This window comes from Carcharhinus amblyrhynchos, chromosome 19 (assembly GCF_965287045.1).
Source record: "Carcharhinus amblyrhynchos chromosome 19, sCarAmb.v2.hapA, whole genome shotgun sequence".
Classification (NCBI taxonomy): domain Eukaryota; kingdom Metazoa; phylum Chordata; class Chondrichthyes; order Carcharhiniformes; family Carcharhinidae; genus Carcharhinus; species Carcharhinus amblyrhynchos.
In genome coordinates this window covers 29,443,373-29,466,260 of record NC_137342.1, presented here as the reverse complement: position 1 = coordinate 29,466,260, position 22,888 = coordinate 29,443,373, and the positions used below count along the sequence as shown (strand labels likewise).

The window sequence follows — 22,888 nt, the reverse complement described above, 5'->3', positions numbered from 1 at the left end:
TGCCATCTAGGACAAAGCAACCAGTTTGATTAGCACCCATAGCACTCAATCCCTTCATCAGTAATGCAACATAACTGCAGTGTATCCAATCAAGATGCACTTAGCAATCTCCATGGCTATTTTTAATAGCATCTTCTAAATCTGTGGCCCCATCACCTAGAAAGACAAGGGCAGCAGCTGGGTGGGACCACCACTATCGATAACTTCCCCTTTGAGTACACAATATCTTGACTTGGAAGTATATCGTTGCTGGATCAAAAACCTGGAACTGTCTATCTAACAGTATTTGTGGGAGTATTTTCACTGGACAGACAGTAGTAGTTCAGAGTCAGCTCACCATCACCTCTTGGACTTATAAGGATGGGCCATGCCAGTGATCACATCCTGTGAAAGAGTAAACAAAAACACAGACATGAGGTGAGGAAATCTTTACTGGTGGAGAGTAACGAAAGCCTCAAATCCAAAGTTATCTTGTTTCTCCCAAGCATGCTGCATGCACTTCTGTCATAATCTCTACATTCTGTATTTTAAGTTGAGGAAAATCTGATCTGTCTTGTGATGCATTACATCTTTTCTGGCCTACTCTGTATAGCATTTTGAATTACGTCCTGCTATGGAGTACCTTGAAAAGACTGCACACTGCAGACGTGTCCAAAGTATATACAGGTTGCTGTCTCCAATATTCACTTTTTGACTAGTTTAGATTAGAAGTTGTAGACATAATTTATATCTCCGTTAACATTAAGGTCAAATTTTCACTTGTGGACTTTCGTTTTCTTGCATACAAATATTTTTGATTACTTCAATAATGCAGCTTGTTTACTGGGCTTCATGATTTGCCTGCTTACGTTCATCTGGCTTTGTCTTTTTCAAGTGCCAGTATTTTACAATATGGTTCATTGAAAATTGAGTACATCTGAAATTGTCCATGTAGAACAGTAAAACTAGGAAATCCTTCTTGTCCAAGCATCTGAGATGCATGTTGAGCAACCATGTGCATCCACTTATTTTTCCTCGAAATACAAATGAAACTTGATGTTTTCTGCAGTAAAATCAAGGAGATCAGTTAAATGGCTACCTACCATGTGGATAAATTTTACAAGTTACCTGCAGAATTGTATATAAAACTAAATTAATTGTTTGGTATGTGTTTGCATAGCATGATTTGGAATGTACACAACTTGCAATCATGAAAATATTAAAGCACTTCTACTGTAATTAGTTTTTTAAGCCAGTGGCTACACTGATAACCTCCTGCTTATTTTTTTGTGCATTGTGGCCTATCCCAGTTCAACTTGTATTAGCTCAAGCTGAGCTCCTTGCTCAGCTTGAATTAATGGATAAGCATTGTCCCTATCTCTCTCTGCCATTGTGATGCAAAAAAGCAAAATTAAATGGACGTGAGCCAAAGAAAACGGAGTTTGAGCTATAGACGTAAAGAAAAAATTGTTGAGACAAGAGAAGATTGAAACAAAAATAAATAAATTAACTAATGAAGGTCAATCTCCTCCAAACATAAATTTGACCTTTTAAATGCAATGCTGCTGATTCCCATATCCATTGCCAAACAGCCAGGACTCAGTCACAGCTTCTGGCAGTCAGGTTAGTACTAAGTCTTAGAAAAAGTAATTATGATTTGCAGCTTTCAAATTATTGATTTTAAAAATCTAGAAATGTGTTCTGTAGCTTTGTCACCTTCGACATAATGACAGATAACTGGAAATTACTGTCATTTTGGTATAGTTCTATTTGGAAATATTATGTAGACTGATTGTGAATCTCCACAGGTGGACTTTGGCTTAAATTGTACATGACTGTACTGTTGTTTTGAAGGACTTTACTAATAATTGAACCTAGTTTTGAAGTTGAGATTTGATTTTATGCTTGTTTCCTGGATTTAATTTAATTGTTCATGTATTATGTTTCAGATACTCCTGAAATGCGGGACAGCGGGAGGCCATTGGATGATTCAGGATCAGTAACTCCTGCTATGAAGGGTGAGGTAGGCCAAACCTCAGAAGCAAACACAAAGCGAAGAGAGCGTGGTTCAGATTTAGGTGGGTATATGTAATTTTATAAGGCTACAGTAATATTTACTGTCCTTCAACTTCAGTTGAGTAATCATTTAGATTGTAAGTTCATAAATTATATTGCAATGTTGAGACTTTACTTTTCTATTGTTAGTTGTTAATTTGAGCATGTCCTCGCCTGCATCACCACAACATCACTCAAAAAACCTAATACACAGAGAAAGCGTTAATTTTTTTTGATTTGGTATTCCTGAATCACTCAGTATCCCTGGTCAGAGCAGTCACGTAAGTTGCTTCTGGAACAGCTTTTATACAGAAGAACATTGGAGATGTACAAGTTGAATTGCAGTAACTGGGCCTATCTTGTTTTTTCTCTTGCACTTTGAGACAAAAAAAGGCCTTTTTTTAATGGCTCTTTTCAGCTAACGTGAAGGACCTGCTCTGAGAAATCGCAGACCCAAAGCCACAATTAACCATCACCAGTTTAGCACATTGTTGCTTATTACTGCTCTGCAGTAACATTGCAACATATTTAAATTATTAATTGTTGCAGAATTAATCTAAAGTTCTTGTCACTTTAACTACTTTTTTAAATGTTGATTTCTAATATTCTGGTCTTTTATCATATATTTATAAGGTAGAGACTAGAAACTATTCCTGGCTAAACATTCATTAATATTTTAAAATAAATATGCAATATTTTTGAGCCAAATTTCATATTTTTACATTTCATAGCCTTTTGAGAAGGAACGTCATTGAATGTATAAATAACCGAGGATTGGTTGGCACAGTTTCAACATTGTGCCTTATCTTTTGCAAGTGCCAGATTGACACATCTTTGGCTGTAAATGGTGAAGTGAGTTTACACAGTCTCAATCCAGTTTCAAGCAATACTAACCTACTAAATGAAACAAGTCAGTTCATTTGATATTTTTAGATTGCAAAATGATTAATTTGAGTAATGAAAGGAAAATATCAATATAGAAAACATAGTATTGGAGCAGTGCTTTATACTTCGGTAACCTGTTATAAATTTGACTAGTGTACCTGATGCTGTCACTATAAAGGAACGATAAAATGTTCTGTTACCAATATTGACATAGTTGATTACTTAAAGCCTGCTCTCTTCTCCCCTCTTACCCACCTTCTCCCCTCTACGCCCCCCCCCCGGCAACATCTTGATCCCTGCAGCCGTATTCTTGTTTATTTTTAAACATGCACGTACAATTAGGATTTGCTGTGATCCGCAATGGTGGAAGTAGAATCACAAGGAAAGTAATGTGTATGTGGTGTTATCTTACTGTATGTTTTATATAAGGCTTTATTTTGGGTTAGGTCCTTGGGTTGCATTTAAGACATAAAACGATGTGAACAATGAATGCACTTGTCTAATTCTAGCAATGCCAGATGAGGAGGAGAGTAAAATCATAGGTTGGAAAGAAAATTTGTATTTGATAGAACTAGCCTATGGTCAGTGATATAGCAGTTTTCCCATTTTCTCGATTGTCTTGTATGAATAAGGCTGAATGCAGCATGAAAATGTCTGTCAGATCAACTTGTGAATGCTGAGTGAGTAAAAGGATATAAATAGCCTTTGGTAGCTGTCTTTCAGCCTTAAATAAACCCTGTGTCTTGGACAATGTAATGGCTGTAGGCAAATGGAAGAAACTCAACCTTCCTGATGGTCGTCTTGGCAAAGAATAACATGCAGTGGTTAGCACTGCTGCTTCACAGCGCCAGGGACCCAGGTCCAATTCCAGCCTTGCGTGACTGTCTGTGTGGAATTTGCACATTCTCCCTGTCTGTGTGTTTCCTCTGGGTGCTCTGGTATCCTTGCACAGACTAAAGATTTGCAGGTTAGGTTTGGCCATGCTAAATTGCCTCAAGTGCCCCACAATGTGTAGTTAAGGAGATTAGTGGGGTAAATATGTGGGGGTTAGTGGGATAGGACTTGGGTTAAGCTGCTCTGTTGGTGAGTCAGTGCAGACGCAATGGGCTGACTGGTGGCCTCCTGCACCATAGGAATTCTATGATGCAGCACATTTTATTACTAGTTTGGGAAGAAAGGAAAAAGTGTGATTGACTTCGGAAATACTTGTGGATTTTTATCCAAATTTGAAGATTAAATCTCTGTGCATAAAATTGTAGCTAACTGATCCAGTGCTGCTTAAATCAGAAAAGCTGACAGACTTGACAAACCACTTGTTTATTTCATTCAACGTGTGGCAGTTGGACTATGTAGTAACAAGAGGTTTGAGGCTTTCTTGGCTGCCAAAAATATTCTAACCTCCTTTACCAGTCTTTCATTATTTCAGGACAGGGTAGCACAGTGGTTAGCGCTGCTGCTTCACAGCTCCAGGGACCTAGGTTCGACTCCCAGCTTGGGTCACTGTCTGTATGGAGTTTGCACGTTCTCCTCGTGTTTGCGTGGATTTCCTCCAGGTGCTCCGGTTTCCTCCCACAGTCCAAAGATGTGCGGGTTAGGTTAATTGGCCATGCTAAATTGACCGTAGATACATAAATTAGAGAGGATTAGTGGGTAAAATATGTACGGATTGGGGGTAGGGCCTCGGTACGATTGTGGTCGGTGCAGACTCAATGGGCCGAAAGGCCTCTTTCTGTACTGTAGGGTTTCTTTCAATGACTGAGACTTGCTGTGTTATATCTGCCCTTCATCTATTCACTAGACATTGTCTGGAGAAGACTGAAGGTCTGAAAAATAAAAGAAGGCTAAGATTTTTTTTCCCCAGAGGGTAAATAGTTGGAAGAAACTCTGGGGATCAAAATTCAACCCCTAGTTTTGAGGTATTGGAAGTTGCTGAGACTTACTGTCCTAACTTTGCTAAAGATTCTTAAAGGGAAAGTCTCCTTGAATATTCTTTAACCTTTCAGTGGATTATAGCAAATCCTAATTTGTGTGTGGAATTTTAACTTAAAGCACACCATGTAATGTGTTCATGTACATTCATGACACTAACTTTCCATGCCAAATTAGAATGGTTCAATCAAATTTCCTCATTGTGTTCTCATTAAACATGGGGGTTCCTTGCAAAAATGGTCATACTGAAACCTGGCCTCCATGATCAGTCTGTATTGTCATTATGATATTGTTAAACAAAGGTGGATGCTGTCTATCAACATGCAGAGTACTTTCTACTTTTTTCCCTCAGCTGTCAGCTATCTCTAAGTTGCTAGTTTCATGCCAATAATAGGACCACGTATCCATGCTTAGCAAGAGTAAAGCTCCTTCAGGGACTGATAATTATAGAAGAGTTCAAATTTCCTTAATGAATATCATTAAACTCTGCCTCAGTTGAAACAAAATTTTAAACATGTAGTGGGAGACTGATAAACTGTACTATTACTGAAGCATACTGGGCATTGTCATTGAGAATTGTAGTGATTTGCGCTTCCTAGCAGGAGTATTGTGTGTGACCCACAACATTAATGAAATATTGTTAAGCTTGTGCAACTTTTGGATTGAAACCAAAACAGATTTTTAGAGGTCCACATGATAGGTAGAATATCTGCAGTTTCTAACTACAAAAGAACTATGTCAAATTCTACACCACATGAAAGGTAGGGTTATGGAGTGAAGTTAAGTTTTCTTTTTGTATATAGAACATGCTGAGCTCTTTTCTTACCTTACAAACTTCCTATTCTAACTAATGTAATTGGGTCAGACATCAGGTGTCTTTAAATACAAACATACTGGGAACACGCCCATGTTTCCTGATCATGTGTTTTGTTAACATCTTGGTACTTTTGTGTTTTTCTTAGCAAACCATGACTTTGATTTTTGTTTTGTTTTGAAAGTGGATATCCCAGAAAACCATGCATGAATGCATGCTCGTATCCTATTAATACCTGTCACCTCAAATTAAAATTGCTTTGTTAGACTTAAACAAAACTTCATAAGTGACCTCCTCTTATCAGACAGTGGTTTCCTTTCGAAAATGAGCATGCTGAGAACTATCCTTGTATCCTGTCTCCAAAAATCAGGTAAGGACCTTCATTGTCAATGCCCCAACACTTAGATATAAAATGTCTGGAGGTGAGTGACTTTGGATGGTGACGGTTTGGAGGTTGGGGGAGAGGTGAAGACAGCCAGGCAGAGGAAAATGAAATCCCAGAATCTTGTCAGAGCAGCTAACATTTAACTATTTTGTAATTGTTTAATCAAAAATAGACTGGGTGGGCAGTGATGTGGAAAGTAAAAGCCCTGAAGTGAAATAGGATGAGGTGTTATCTGGATTTTCAGTACAGAATGCTGTCGTAAGCATTTGTACCACAGGTAAATTTTGTACTGTGGTCTTAAACATTAAGAAGCAGATGCTGCTGCCCAAATAAGGGGAAGTGAAGGCAAAGTGGTATTATTGCCAGTCTGTTATTCCAGAAACTCAGCTAATGTTCTGGGGACCCAGGTTTGAATCTCGCCACAGCAGATGGTGGAAGTTGAATTCAATTTTTTAAAAATCTGGAATTAAGAATCTACTGATGACCGTGAAATCATCATGGATTGTTGAAAAATCCTTCTGGTTCACTAATGTCCTTTAAGAATAGAAATCTGCTGTTTTTGCTTTGTGGCCTGCATGTGACTTCAGAGCCATAGCAATGTGGTTGACTCTCAACTGCCCTCTGAAATGGCCTTGCAAGCCAATCAGTTGTCTGTGTTTCAAAAAGGCATCTCACCACCACCTTCCCAAGGGATGGACAGTAAATGCTGGCCAGACAGCAAAACCCATATCCCATAAATGAATAAAAACAAAATTCACCAATAGGAGAAAATCATGTCTGTAATCTTTCTAATGGTTGAACACCATTCAAGTTGGCTCCTGGACCTGAACTGGAGAAAAACAATGATGGATTAGCCTTTTAAGATTGGGACTGGTTTTGTCATAGTAATGCAGGTCAGGAGGCTATTCTGGTCCAGAGCAAAATGTTTTTTTCCCCCCCCAGGCAAAGAAAGATGCTGCTTATGTATCTCTATTCAAAGCCTTTTCCATTTCACTATATTAATCATTGTTGATTTTTATTTTCTTAAGGCTATTGAATCTGTTTTCTTTAAATTAAACCTTGCCCTTTTGGGAAAAAAACAACTATTAGAAAGCAAAACCTCAATTCCATTAACTGCCTTTCAATATTGCAAAATTATATACCCTGGAATAATGTATTTAATTCCAGGTGTATCAGAGAACTTGAGTAATTGATCCAGTTGTACTTTTAGGCTCATTAACTCCAAGTCATTCTTGCCCATTTAATAATTTTAGCATTTACCACTAAAATGAGATCAAGCTTTGTGAATTGCCCAGACAACTCCTGTATTTGTTTTTAAAAGGAGTTGCGTTACTATTATGAAACTCTAGATGCAACCCATGTCCTAGTCTGCCCCAATAATTTAACACCAAAGAGTCCTGTATTTTCAGTTTTCTTTTGCTATAAATTCTGATCAATATAAGATATTATAAGGTGGCAGCAGTTTAGAAACTCCCATTGTCTGAAATAAATTTTAACCTATTAAACTTCGTGGCAGCTGCATGAATTTCTCACTTGCTTAATTTGTAGGTCCCAAGTCTAATTTTTTTGACAGCTTCTAATGTTTCAATCTGCCCTTTGATTTGCTGTTGCATTTGCATCAGTATGGTGATTTTTCTTCTCTTTCTTTGCCACTTTATTGCATTTCCACCCTCTAACTCCTTTTTTCTTTATTTTCACATGTTTAACATGATCTTGAGGGTTGTACTGCAGCAATGAGATAATGTAGAATAAGTTTAAATGAGAATGAATTGTGGAATTCAAAATTGTATTTGTCACAAATACCCTCCAAATAAAGACAAAAAATGGTGTATTAAATGAGTGGATGAAAGGTTAGCGTAGTGCTTCCCTATTTGTAGGCAACCCTGTTTAAAAAGAATAAATAGACTTGAAAAGGAAAAGATTCAAGGAATTTATGACAGATATTTAACCAAAAACCAATATTATGAAGAAAAATACAATCATTAATGGGAAAATAAATGAATGCAGTTTGAGTCAAATATGTTTACTTGAATTTATGTATTTGCAGCCTGTAATTTCTATAAATCTGAGCAAACTTTACTTAGATTTTCAACAAATAGTTATCTTGTATTATGTGCTGTCTTGTTTTGTTTCCTATTAGCAAGCTTCTTGAAAAAAGTTAATAATTTTTACCAGTTGTCAAATTTTAATGTTTTGAAGAACTTTAACCAATGCCAATTTTATATTTTCACTTCCTTTGTCCCACTCATTCTGTCTTGCATGTAGTATCTTGCTAGCTGTAGTTCTTTGCTTAAGCATTTTTGTGAACTGAATAGTACTGGCGGGTTATTCAACTGGAGAACATTGCATTCAAACCCTGAGATGTTCATGCACATCCACTGCCAACATGTGTGGCAGAACATCAATCCCCTTGTGCCATCTTCCTCGTCTCTCTAGTTTTGAGCTGCAGAGATGAACTGTCACATTCTTACTGGAATTTGAAATCAGTTTATTTGATTTTGGTTAGCAATCAAATGGGCAGCTTTGCCAGTCTCTTTGATCCAACAATGCCCTGGATCAATTTTTGTTTTTTTTTAGTATCTATTTCAACAAAAATTTTACTAGAGGTTTACTTGATGTACAAAGTTTTGCACAATATCGATGTTAGGTTACTTTATTCAATCACAAGTCACTAGGGAAATGCATGGAAGAGGATTGTATAAAGTTGATAATGTGTGGTTACCCTAGCAGATCAGGTCAAGGAGACTAGGAAAGGTGGATTTACAAAAAGGCATGACCTGCTGAATCAGATCTTGGACTACATAAAACTTAATTTAGAAATATAATCTGAGAATTGTTTCCCTAACTCTCAGCTCTTGCAGCCATTTTCCTCTTCTAGTTCCCTTTAGTTTACAACCAGAATGCATGTTTCTTCTTAGAGATGTTGTAGACCCCTACTTTCCTACCAACATGTTCTCCCAATCTCTTTCTCTCTCCCCTCCGCCCCCCCCCCCCCCCCCCCCCCCCCATTTCCATTGTCAATGAGCATGCAAGTCTGTCCCATGAGATTCCAGCACCAATTTCACAACGTTCCTGCATCTACACAAATACTTGTGTGCAGCAGGCACCTATGATGATTGAATTTCTAGGCCTTTACGTTCATATTTTTGAAACTGCATTGCTTGTGTGCCAGCTGTAATGAGTCTTCAATAGGTCTCATATAGAATGTAATTAGCATTTATTATAAGTGTTGCTCTGCATACACAAACATGTCTTATTTTAAAACTTTGATTTAACAAGTTGCACATAACAGTTTGCTTTTCTAAATTGCAGGATTCAATAATCGTTATACAAAACCAAGAGGGCCAAGAGATCCTCCTCCTGAGTGGACATGATGAAGCAGATATTCAAATGGACGACAATACTGGAGTGTCTCCCTTCAAGTGCCACAAAAGGACTGAAAAGTAGAAAAACTATTCACACTCACTAAAACAATCTTTCTTACTAACAAAAAGCAAGAGCAATTTAGATGTCTTCTCAGTTACAAAATGGTACACATTTTACATCTATTGTAACTTGCTAAAAAAAACCTTCCAAGGGTGTGGATTCCGGTGCTAAATATCTTTTTGCTGGGACCATTTTTACCTGCCTTATTTCACACTTAAAAGTATTAAGACTTTAAAGAAACAGTAAAGTATTACAGGCCTTAATTTTTTCGGGGAATTTGTTACACTGCTTGTAGGATTGTATAGTAATATAGTAAGTATAAATAGGGAGTCTGTGGACAATTATTCTTTGCTAACTTCCAGAAACTATTATGTGCATTACTCTTTTATATATGTACAGGGCAGGTAGGTAAATAATTGACAATGTTGCAGGTATTAAATATTCTTAACAGAAGATGTAAGAAATCTGTGCATGATCTAAACCTCCTTGTGTACCATTTTTTGTAAATTATTTGCCCTGAAATTATAGAAAAATATTCTTTCAGGCGTTCTTAACTACTGGAAATGAGCAGAAAATTTCAGTTTAACAGGGGTTGAGATTGTAATAATACATTTGTAAATTGTAAGCAAAAGGATATTTTTATATTATATGCTGTTAATAACCAATTCCACTTTGATCTGTTGTTCATTTGGCCTTGAATTTAGTAAGTGCCTTCGAACAGTATGCAATCCTGTTAACATCATGTGAGCATTTTGCTTGTGCTTTTGTGCATCTGGGAAGAGAGGACTATCAGTCTCAGAAACCTGTATTTTACAATATATTGACCTGTCAGTAAAGATCTTGAAACAAATTAGCCTGTGTTTTTTTTGGGGGGAATTAAAATTGGCAAATGCTTTGTCATATGTAATATAAAATAATTGAAAAATCTGTATTTTTCACTTAATATAAAATAACTTACTAATAAGCCCATGAAAGAAACAATGTTTTTGTACAATTTATTTTCTGTCAAGTAAATGAATAAAGGTTCAAAAATAAAATAGGGTAATTTTTAATGTAATATAAGATGTATCAATTAACTTGTCCTATGATTTGTCAAATAGTCTGACAAAAGTAACATTGTGTGTGGTGTTTGATTAATCAGAGCAAGAGGAATTAATTCAGATATGTTAATCCTGATGTTCTAAACATTAAATGCTAATTTTTCATCAACTGCATATTTTTAAAAATCATGATGTAGTCTCTGGCAAAATCAAAACCAGTACAAGTATATATGTTTTCTCTCATACATTGATCCTTAAATATTGGTTACAGCTTTTACATTGGCTATTCCTATAAATTTATCATCTATTCTTTAATCATATGACTAATTTTAATGGGTGTCCTAAGAGTGGGGATGCACAGGGATTTGACTTTTTGATTTTCTGAATGCTCCAAGCTTTCCAAGTTGGTTTCATTTGGTTAAATAGAATAAATATATTCATTGTCATTGCTGAAAAGAAATTTCATTAATTTTACAAGACGTAACTTAAATATTAATTCATGACTTGTTTTGTAGCAGACCAAGTGATAGTACCCAAGGTTTGTTCATTGGGACAATTGCAACTGTGGATCCCTCCTGCTGAGAAATAACTGAAGCTGTAATCTTGAGGTTTTGGTGTAACATGCTTCAGAATAACTGCAGTTAACTTTAATTCTGTTTTTCATTTCAATGCAACCACAGTTGATTCCAAATGATTTTTAAAAATGTTCATTAAGATTGAAGTTGAGTAAACTTTATGAATAGCTGAAACACTATTGTCAATAATGAAACTATTTATAGTGCAGTGAAGGATTGGTAGGCAAGATATTATGATCCAGGCTAGTGTTACTGCTGGATGAGTCAGATTCTAGTGGGGAACAAGGCCCGAGAGATTCAAACTTTTTTTGTTTTGAAATGGGCAGAGTAACAACTGAAGACTCAGTGGGTCTACTTCAGATAAAAAGTTTCTTAAACAAGAAAAGATGAATTACCTTTACAGATATGTACAGATTTATAAGGACAGTACAAGTTTACAAATTCTACCTTGCTGTGAATTAGAGTACAAGTACATATCCAATAAACCAATAGGTGACCTGAGGGGGGGCAGGGGCGGTGTCAGATAACACCCCAAACAGATGCGGTGGGGTCTCTCAACAACTCCCTCCAGATGCTTGTCATACTGAGCTAACCGGTCTGGATTTTCAATCTCTGGTAGATTGCAAAACAAATATTTTGAGTACAATGTTTTCTCTAGATGCCGTCTACTAGTCCACATCCAGATGAATTGTCACATCTACTCAGGCTTTGCTTTTGCACACTCAGATATTCAGCTGTGCCAACTACTTTATAAGCACAGAGTAAGGAGTTACAGACCTTTAGTTATCTCCTCGAATCTGACTTCTCGCAGGCCTATTTTCCTTTTCCTGTAGCTTTCTCACTTTAAACTTGGAGACTTTGTCTACTCATTCTCAACTTCACTGAACAAAATCTGTATATGGCCCTTATTCTTTGACTTAGCTGTCATTTTTTAGCTTTTTCCTGTCTTGCTAAAATCCTGGCACTTTCTTCCAACCAAACTAAAACTACTTTGTTGTCCATAACACAAGAAGTAATCATTATTGAGGCAAAAATACAGTTCTTTAGTGTTGCAAGTGTCAATTAAATGTGGACAGAATTTGAACAATGTGATTGAATCAGTGTGCACATCACTGTTTTTAAGTTTCAGCTTTTTAAGATCAGGAAGTCCTTTTTCTGGGATTTTAAAAAGGTGTCTTGTGAAGTTAGCCTAGACCCTACGTTTTGCATTTTATTTTGGCATTGGTGAGCTAAAGGTGTTTCACTCCAGGTGTGGTTCTGGGAAGCTTTTATCAAACAAAGTTTAGTTAAGAACACAATTATAAAATAAGAATTAACATAGCTTTTATTATTTAATTCTTGTAAATGGAAAAAGTTATCTGTTCCAATTTAAAAACAATACCCCATAGACGAAAACCCTTCTTTAAAATTAGCACTAAAAATTAGCTTGTAACTCCTGTAGACAGATCAAAACAGCTGTTTTCAGAGGAGGCTATATCCTCAAGACAGCAAACCAGAGAAGTAAATCTAGTCTGTCGCAGCTTCCAGACTTCAGCGACAGGAAAGGATACCCCTCACTTTCTGAAGCACTCAGACAGCAGGATCTCTAACTCCAGAGAGGGGAAATAAGAGACACTGCGCTCTCTCTCTCAAGTCCAAACAACAACTAAGCTGTGTTGTTCCTAGTCATATGACCTGTCAATCATCCCATCAAGCTCTACTCTGCAATTCCAAGGGAACAACAGAAAACTGCATTAGTTCAGATTGAAACATGCAGTAAATAATACTGCCTCAGTAATAAGAGGACACCAAGCTGCAAACAAAATGCCAGGGACTGATGAAACATTCTGCAGAGAAACATGAGTAAAATACATTTCTTGAAGGACAGTATTTTCACAGTTGAAAGAAATGAAAAAACGTAAATGTATAATAGTGAATGAAAGGTGGAGTGTGATAGAATGTGGTTGGAAGAGATTATGGCAGGTAGAAGGGAGGTCATGAAGCAACGAAACATCTTCCAAGATGATTCTAGCGAGGGGTAACTGAAAACTCAATCATAGAAAAAGTAAAATGCTGAAAATACACAGCAACTCTGGCAGGTTGGAATTAAACCTGGTGTTGTCAGACTTACGGCATCTATGGAAAGACAGCGCTTTAGTTTGGTGATGAAGGGTCACTACCCTGAAATGTTAACTTTTAAACATCACATGTTTTTGGACCTACTCAGTTATTCTCATATTTTCTGTTTGTTTTGGTTTCCATTACCTGTGGTACTGGGCTCTTACATTTGGTCAAAATGTGAGTTGAGGAAAGTAGAGCCAGATAATTTAGGGAGAAATTCCAGAGCGCACTCACTACCTGTTTAGCTGTGGTCACAGTGAAAATTGAGTGAGGGAGGTGGGGTAGTTGCAGATTAGAGGTAGGGAGAGGTGAGACTGATGAGATTTAAATATAAGAATGGCCATTTACCTCTAAGCTTTTAGAAAACTAGGTGACGTCACCAAGAGCATGGGTGAAGGAGTTGTAGGCATTGTCTATCAACTGTGTGAGTGGTGGCAAGGTAAAGAAAAGTTTCTGGAAGCTGATCCTATGTCTGTAGATAATGCCAAAAACGGCATGTTAAGTGAAAAGGGCCTAGGGAACAGTGGATTCTTAAAATTCAATCTTTTACCTAGATTTCTTTAAAAACTACACTTTTTAGAAGTAATGGATTTTGACATTGTTTAAAATTAACATTGACCTTGTACATTTAAAATCATCAAAACTTTAGAGCACAGAGGCCACTTGGTCCATTGTGTCTGTGCAACCTGAAAAATGAGTCACCTAACCTAATCTCACTTTCCAATATTCCTTGTTTTAAACAGCAGCCGTCAAATTCTAGGTTCTGCCACAAGTGGAAACATCCTCTCCATGTCCACCCTGTCAAGACTCCTCAGTATCTTGTTTCAATCAAGTTATGGCACTTCAGATGCATATCCAGACACATGTTTAGATGAGTTAAGTGTTTCTGCCTTTTCAGGCAGATCCCTACCAGCCTCTGGGTGAAAAATAAATTTCTTACCTCCATTCTAATCTTATCACTTCTTCTGCCCTTTTTAATGAATAGGCCCTTCCCTAATGAGGCTCCTCAACTTTGTACATCTCAATCAGACTCCCCTCTTCCTCAGATGCATCTTCCAGCCCAGTCCGCATCCTTGTACAACTCTGTACCTTCTCTACTGCAATTACATCCTTTCCATAACGATGTGACCAGTGTTCAAGCTGTGGCCTAATTAATGATTTATACAGTTCCAATATAACCACCTTGCTTTTATATTCCTTACTTTAGGTAATAAAGACAAGGACTTCATATAACTTTCTTATTGACCTGTCCTACTACCTTCAGGGATCTGTGGACATTGATTTTTGAGGAGGTTTACTTTGTTCAATTGTCCAAGTTTAACTTCATTGCTCCAATGGTAGAGGTTGTAATTGCAAACTTTAAGTTTTATATCAATTGTATATAAACATCAGTTTCCACATGCACACTGCTCCCCAACAGTACCTCATCATTTCTTTCAATCCTTCCACCGCCCCTAAATTTATTGGATGTCAAAACGTAAGTCACCACAACAAACTCTTGTTCTGTCCATTGATTTTTATCTGAGGCTGAACTAGACTACTCTGACCCCAAGCTGAGCTTCCAATCACATCTGTACCATCACTAAGATCACTTGTTTCCACCTCTAACACTGCTCGTCTCCACTCCTGCCTCACCTGCTGCTGCAACTCTCAGCCACATATATCTTTGTTACATCTAGATTTGACTATTGTACATCTTGTTTGTCCTCCCATATTCTATCCTCTACACTTGGTGATCCAAAATTATTCTTTCCCACACCGTAACAAGTCCTGTTCATAACTCCTGTGCTCACTGACCTACATTGGCTCCTGGTTAAGCAACATGTTCATTTAAAATTCTCATCCTTGTTTTCAATTCCCTCCATCTCTTTCACTACAATCTTCACAGTTCTACAACCTTCCAAGATGTGTGTTCCCTTTGTAAAGCCCCTTTATAAATAAAAATTGCCATTGTGCTCATAAGAGCTTTGGTTCAAAGATATGGTGGCATATGTGGTTCTGTAATTCATTTTGCCTCATTTTGCAATTATTTGCTTAAAATAAAATTACAAATTAAATGTTGTCTTCTGTCAGTGCAATTATTTGATCCTTTTTAATAATGTAGCTGTTTTCAATTTTGCTTGCTCGTCAATGAAGCTGAAGAATTGTGAGATCAGGGACAATTAAAGGAAAGACCTATTAACCAGTGAGTTTGGTACACAAGTTTAGCAAAACTACTTTGCCTCAACTCTCAAAGAGCTGCAGTAGAGGTGTTTGGCCTGAAATGGAGTTCTTGCTAATTGTCGACAGGGAGTTGGGTTGTTGGGGAGAGGAAAAAAAATGTTGCCCAGAGGAAGCCTGACCTAAAAAGAGGAGCCCTACACAGAGGGAAAAGGGAAAAGTTATGCCATTGTATCTCCTGAACCGTGCTTGTGAACTTCACACTCTAGAAGTCAGCTACTTGATTTCCTCCAGTCAGCAAACATGTTTAGGGATGTCCTACCTAGCTGCCTTGTGCTCCAGACTTCATTTAATCTCAACTATCCTTGAATTCCACATTTAGTGACATTTACTCACCAGGTTTGATCTTTCCTCACGCGGCAGCTCTTGCTACAGTGTTACATTTGAAAACTACACCACTGCATAGCTTGTACACTACCAGAAGCAGGAAGCAAGCAGGCTTACTTTTGATGTTGAATTCCAAAGTGAGTCTTTTATGTTGCAATTATTGTTGACTATTTGGGAAACAAAAATACCAATTTTACAGACCAAGATTATTTAAAAACCCAAGATTTTGAAGCGGTTAAAATTGTTATTTGGAACACAGAATAAAATGAAACTGAATTTTAAAAATTCTGGTAGATGTCAGTGGAAAGAACTGGTGGTTGCACGCTAGTAATTCATTGCCACGTTGTCAAATAATACAGTTTTACACAATGTTCCACCTCCTCTCCAGTATTTGTATAAATTTTTATATACAGTGTTAAATGTATAAGATTTTCTAGAAACAAAAAGAAAACAGAATAGTTTGGTTTAAATATTAATGGTGGAGCTAGATGTAGTACAGGTCAAACCCAGATCAAAGGAAATGAGTGAAAATATCTAAACTCCTTAATGTCATTGTTAACCTGGAACCAAATTGCCAACTGAGTTCAACTCTCACTGCTGAACAAGTCCAAATCACACAGGTCTTCAGAACAATTTTTCCTTGAAAGAATTTGGCACAGAAAATCAGGGCCAAGATGTGTGTGTAATTTAAGAGTTTTCCTTTTCAGTGAAAATTTGATAATGCAGGCTTTTTGAATTGCAAAATTAATGTTTTGAATCAACTATAATTTTAAAGAGTTCTATGTATATAATGCTAACAAAGATATCCTTGCAACAGATGAACTAGAAGTTGTGTAGCTAGTTCTGCAAGGTTATTTCAAGATTGATGTGATAAATTAATTTGTAAATGGGGGGGGGGGGGAATTTCATAAAATCAAATCCCTGCTGTGCAGGAGGCTGCCATTAGGCCCATCAAGTCTGCACCAACCACAATTCCACTGAGGCTCTATTCCCATAAACCCACATTTACCCTGCTACTCCCCTGATACTATGGTCAATTTTGCATTGCCAGTCAACCTAAATTGCACATTTTTGGTCCATGGGAAGAAACCACGTACGGGAGGAGTGTGAAAACTCCACACACATTGATTTGAGGCCAAAATTGAACCCAAATCCCTGGCATTGAGGCAACAGTGCTAACCACTGTGCCACCCTGCTGCCATGTATTGGGAAATGTAATTATTCCATTATTTTAGATATAGTAAAAAGTGCCAGAACATTTGGGACAGTGTCTCCTAACCAAGTATTAAGAGAAAGGAAATAAGAATAAAAGTTTTAAACTTCCAATGTAGAAAAAGCATGACAGGATGGACAATGGAAGGACTGTATTCTGGAAATTACTGAAGCATCCTGTGCCTGCAGGCAGTGAAACCTAGTCAGCACTTTTTCTTCAGCTGAAAAGTGGCAAATAGAATTTGCACTACAAAATGCCAGACAATGACTATCTTCAAAAGAGAATCTCTGCTTGACAAATAGTATTACCATTGCTCAATTCCCTGCCAACAAAATCCTGGAGGTTACCATTTAGCAGAAACTTCATTAGATCAACATTATGAATACTGTGGTGGCAGGAGCAGGTTTGAAGCTCAAGATTCTGTCAGGAGTAACTCACCTTCAATATCTTGTCCACCATCTATAAAGGCACCAGGCGTGTGATGGAATATTTTCCACTTAGCAGGATGATTACAATGCCAACAACACAAGAAGCTTGATGCCATCAAGGACAAAGCTGCTCTAACTGACACCTTATCAAACACTCATTCCATTAACACAATGGCAAGTGTTTATTACCCACAAGATGCACAGCAGCATCTCACCACGCCCCTTTTGGCAGCACTTTCTAAACCTGTAATCTCTGACACCTAAAAAGACAAGGGCAAAAGACAGACCGTTGCACGTTTTCCCTCCAAACCACATAGTGACTTAGCAGTACATATTGAATTAGGTTATCTGGCTCCTCAAGTCTGCTCCACTATTTAATAAGGTCATGACTGATCTGATTATAAACTCAACTCCACATTCCCACATATCCCTGATAATCTTTCACCCCCTTATCATACCATCTAGCTTGGTTGCAAAATTAAGTTTACGGTGCTCCACTTCAGTACGAGGAAAAGTTGAAACTGTAGATCCCAAAGTTTTGAAATAGAAGACCCAGTGACTGATTAAGAAGCACTGGCAAGAACAGCCAGGGGAAGCTTTATTGTCTGGATCATCCTGCCCAGTCTGCGAATTTGAATGCAGATGGAAATTTGCAAACAGACCCAGGAAAATTCCGTACAATTGCTTTCAGTCATTGTGTGACTGGAGACTCATAATACTGTATTTTAAACAGGGGAATCCGGGTTCAGTCTCCAGTACGTTAACGCAAGATTTTCACTGGCAACCAAAAAAAAATTTCCATTAACGCAACACCTTTTACAGCCTCAAGATGTCCCAAAACGTTTTGCAGCCAACGAAATGCTTGTAGCCACTGCTGATGTAGGAAACCCAGCAGCCAATTTGTGTGCCGTAAATAGCAACGAGAAGATGGTTTTTATGTTGGTTGGTTGAAGAATCAACACTAGCCAAACCACCTACAGAAAAATACAGCATTTCCTGAGAGGGTGGATTGGTCCGCCCAGTCGGTACCTGGGACAGTGCGGCACACCTACAGTCAGGCTCTGTCTGGATTCAGTGCTCGAGAAGCCCGCTGGAGTGGGACCGGAATCCGCAAGAGAATTCCTCCGAGCTACTTTAAATAATGGGGACGTCACTCGGAATATCCCAGCTAACGGGAATGATAGAAGAAAGGGTAGGGGAAACCAGTCACCTACGGTGCTTTTTGAAAGAGATAATCTGGGGAATGCCGACTCTCCATCTCCAAAGGCGCAGCCTGGGCCCTCTAGCGGTTGATGACGACAGCATCGCAGCGCACCACGTACCACAGCGCGAGGACATCCTGACCTCATACCGGAATTAATTCCCCCCACTGAACATGCCGTGGGTCCTCAAATACAATACAGATATATTATAAAGCCTATCCTCGGAGTACGGGCATTATTTCAATTTGTATGCATATCACAATATATAAAATGATTTTTAAAGAGATTACAATGCCGCTATTTTAAAATGTAATTTTGTGTCATCGCAAAATATTTTCAATTTGTTTCATCTTTCAGGACTTGCCCCAGCTCCGAAGCGGCTGATGGCCCGTCATAGCGGAAATCCCACCCCTTTTCCGAGGTCACGGTTTCCGCTCGCAAGGTTAACGGAAGGCAGCCCCCTCCTGATTGACGTGCGGAGTAACCAATCGGCGAACGCGCTGGCTGCTCCGCTGAGGTTGGCTTCGGTGCCCCAACAAGCGTTGGCCGCGAGAGAGATTTCTCTTTGGCCCAAGGTTCAAAATGGCGCAGTTGAGTTACGTGCGCGTCGTGGTGGAGAAAAACGAGAGTGATGAGCGGGCTGACCTCCCGTCAGCTCCCAACGCGGAGATTCTCAAAGTGAATCCGGCTTTGCATTCTTCTTCTGACCATAGTAAGATAGTGGCCAAGAAAAGAAAGATGCAGCCATTGCCCGCCGCTTATGGTAAACCCAAAGTGGAAGTGCGTGGCGCCCTGCCGCCACCAAGTAGTTTGTCACCCGTGGGGAAAGGTAACGACGGGAAAGACGGAGACCGGGAGAAGAGCAGCGGGAACAGTCTCAAACGCTGTCCAGAACTCGGCGTTGGCTCTAAATATGCAGTAGCTACTCCTTCTCCCCGTCCGCTTCCCCCTGTTTACTCTCCTCTCTACCTTCACTCAAAATCCAATAAACCTTCCAAGGAAAAGTACAATAGTAGCAAAGCGAAAGAGAAGAAACACAAGGCCAAGAAAGAAAACGGCGACGTCAAGTTAATCCAAAAAGGTACAACCCTGCATGTTTGGGAGTTAAATTACTTTTGAATAACCTCTCGCCGTCTCGTGTTTTTGTTTTTTTTTGTTTTGTTGACAGCAAGTACGAATGTTGCACCTGAATGGGGCCACTGTTATGTACTGTTCCCAGATGATATTTTGGCGCCAGCCATGTAGTAGAACTAGACTCATACAGTTCGACAAATCTGCATCAGTTTAATAGAGGAATTATCGGGATCTAACTTAGCAGAAATAATAGGTATTATTGAAGATTTTACAATTAACACTGTATAGTGAGTTTTATATTTTAAATAGAATGTGAACTGGCAAGCTAACATTTTGCTGTACTTCATTTACTTTTTGTTAAAATTAATTGGTTTTAAAGTTACTTTAAATGAGTCACTGACTGCTTATTTAGTCACTGTGCTTCTGTCCACATCCCTGCTGAACTTTGCGGAATTATATCTACTATGCCAAACCCAAGAATTCCTACAATGCAGAAGAGGCCATTTGGCCCATCGAGTCTGCAATGACTCTCTGACAGAGTATCTTATCTGGGCACTCTGTTCCATCTTATCCTTGTATCCACACACATTCATCATGACCAATCCTGGACATCTTTGGACTGTGAGAAGTAACTGGAGCACCTGAAGGAACCCACGCATTCATGAGGAGAATGTGCAAACTCCACACATTCATCCAGGACTGGAATTGAACCTGGGTCTCTGGCACTGAGGCAACAGTGCTAGCCACAATGTCCCTAAAATCCTATGCCTATATTTATCTTTGCCCAACTCTTTAGAAGTGTGAGCTCATGTCATATTTGTTAGTAACAATTAAATCTTGGATTAAATATTTGTATACTAAATTTCTGGTTTTGCATAATTTTTAAATTCACAATATGTAAACAGTACTTCCACTAACAATGGGAGCTCTTCATGTAAAGGAAAAGTAATGTTTATGTTGAGTGTCCAAAATAAATTCCAATCTATTATTTGTCTTGTTGTCTTTAATAAAAAAATAGCTAATTTTATTTGTAATTGTCAGGATTTGGTCCCTTGGTATTGCTGTTTAAATGTGGCACTGTCTTAAGGGGCTGGAAATTATGCTTTTTATTGCCTGAAGCATAGTGAATCAGCAGTCTCTGATGCTTTTTTTTAGTTGTTTAACAGCTGTTTGTTGGCATAATTTTAGTGTATGATACAGGCAAGCTACAGTTTTGTTGTGATGTCAGTACAATTATACTTAAGAGCATGTACCTGTTTGGGAATCAAAGGTACCAAGGCCTGTTTCCTCTTTGCATAAAGCCTGTAGCTTTAAGTAAGATTTAGAAAAAGAATTAATCTTCAAATAAATTGTACCTAATACTATGTCCTATCAACTGCACTCCCCAATTTTTAAAACTATGGCTGCTTCAAAAACTTGTGATTATTAAACAAAAAATTGGGAATTCTATTTGAAACTGGTGAAAACAATTTTGTGATGTTTGACTAGTCTTTATTTTGACTAATTGCAGCGTGTACACGTTGTGACGTTAGTGTCTCTTTTAAGCAAGTTTTTAAAAGCATGATTTCTGCAGCTCACAGCTTCAATGGTTTCATGTTCACAACCTTAGGTGATGTCATTGTTGGGAGAAAAAAACTGTAGGGAAGTCAGGTGACCAAAGTTTTTTTCAGTTTAGTTTTGGCTGCAGTGTTAGAAGCTGCCTTAGAAGCAAGATGGAAAGAAAATCTGTCTCCTCGCTCGCAGGCTCTCTGTTTTGCTTTGAAAATTTTACCAGTTAGCTGAAAGGATTGTTGTCATGCTGCAGTAATTAATCTGTACTTTGGAGTTTTTTTGGAGCTGACACGACTGCAGGCTGCTCTGAGTTTTCAAGATCATTTGAAATCAGCATTCAACCCAGGAAAGTGGATTCCAATATCATGTGAGCTTTAGCCTATACAGTGATAAATCTGAAGGGTTTTGTTTATTGGATTTTGGTTTTGATTGAAACACAATTAGATATACTCATTAAGTGTTATATGCTGGTGTGGTTGTCTTGTTTTTGTTTGTAATTGATAAAAGTTCTTGCTAATTTTCTTACTATAGATGTTAGCCATATTCTGAAATAAACTTTGTTTCATAAAAGCTCCCTAGTGGGTATTTTGAATCACACCTGAAATGAAGCATCTCATGCTTATCCTAGCCAAATTCAAAATGTAAAGTTTATGTTTTAGGTGGGCTTCATGGAAAAAAACTTTGGAGTTTTTGACCTGAGCCATAACAACATCACTAAAATGAAAATATTCTTTGTCGTTGAGTCTGTGGACTTTGGTGCCTTATAAAGGCTCCATTGATGCATTTGAAAGATATTTATTAAAGGACTGAATAATGACACAAAACTTACAGATGTAGTAAATCCCAAAGGAGGATGTTGAGACAAAGAAGGATGTAGGTTGGTGAGCTGGACAGACGCATGGCAATAGAAATGGCAAATAATGCATTTTGTAAGGTCGCATGATGTGAAACAAATGCTAGAACAAAGACACCTAGGCATTTATGTACACAAATCTTTGGCAGTGCAAGTTGATTCCTTTTTTAAATACGGGATCCTTGATTTTATCAATATAGAACAAAAACAAAGAAGTTGTGCTAAACTTGTGTAAACTATTATCTTTCGTGTCAGCTTATATTGTCTAATTCTGGGACTTCAGGAAGCAATGATGATGCCTTAGGGAAAGTGCTGAGGAGATTTCCTAGAATGGGAAGAAGTACCAGTCATGGAGAGAGACTAGAGAAACTGGAATTGTCCTCATTGGGTGAGAGAAATTTAATAAAGGAGTGCAAAATTGAGGGCTTCAATCAGAGTAAATAGTACAAAGCTGGCAGAAAGATCCTCAGTAACTAGATAACATAGTTTTAAAGTGATTGACAAACAAATGAGAGGAATGTTTTTTAGTTACATGGGTAAGATTGGTATAGAAGGATGTTGTCAAAACATGAGCAACTGTAACTAGTTTAATGGTTAAAAACTAGGCAGTGTGGACAAGTTGGGCTGAAGGGCCTGTTTCCACCCTGTAATCCTCTGTGGCTCTCTGATGATCTGGACTGCATTGTCAGAAAGTTCAATAGTAGCTTAAAGTGCTTGAAAAGGAAAATAAGTTGCAGGACAATGGAGAAAGAGAAGTGCAGGTAGAGAGTGTGTGTAGGTGCTTGTGTGAAGTATAAATGGCATAGGCCAGGTGGGATGAATGACCAGTTTC

General features: G+C 38.1%; 2 protein-coding genes across 4 annotated transcripts in view; both read left to right on the top strand.

Annotated features, from left to right (window-relative positions):
* Window positions 1–10,323, top strand: part of ptpn12 (protein tyrosine phosphatase non-receptor type 12) — a 135,577-nt gene extending 125,254 nt beyond the window's left edge. For 2 of the 3 annotated variants that reach the window (XM_080207449.1, XM_080207448.1), the window contains exons 17-19: window positions 1,929–2,057; window positions 5,967–6,032; window positions 9,360–10,323. In XM_080207449.1, coding sequence (XP_080063575.1) covers window positions 1,929–2,057; window positions 5,967–6,032; window positions 9,360–9,421 — 257 coding nt within the window. In that variant the 3' untranslated portion in view covers window positions 9,422–10,323. The remainder of the gene's footprint in view (window positions 1–1,928; window positions 2,058–5,966; window positions 6,033–9,359) is intronic. The other variant, XM_080207450.1, reaches the window with a different exon arrangement.
* An 8,752-nt stretch (window positions 10,324–19,075) lies between these two features.
* LOC145355395 (lysine-specific demethylase RSBN1L-like) overlaps window positions 19,076–22,888 on the top strand; it is a 51,485-nt gene continuing 47,672 nt past the window's right edge. The window contains exon 1 of the mRNA XM_080207445.1: window positions 19,076–19,659. Coding sequence (XP_080063571.1) covers window positions 19,161–19,659 — 499 coding nt within the window. The 5' untranslated portion in view covers window positions 19,076–19,160. The remainder of the gene's footprint in view (window positions 19,660–22,888) is intronic.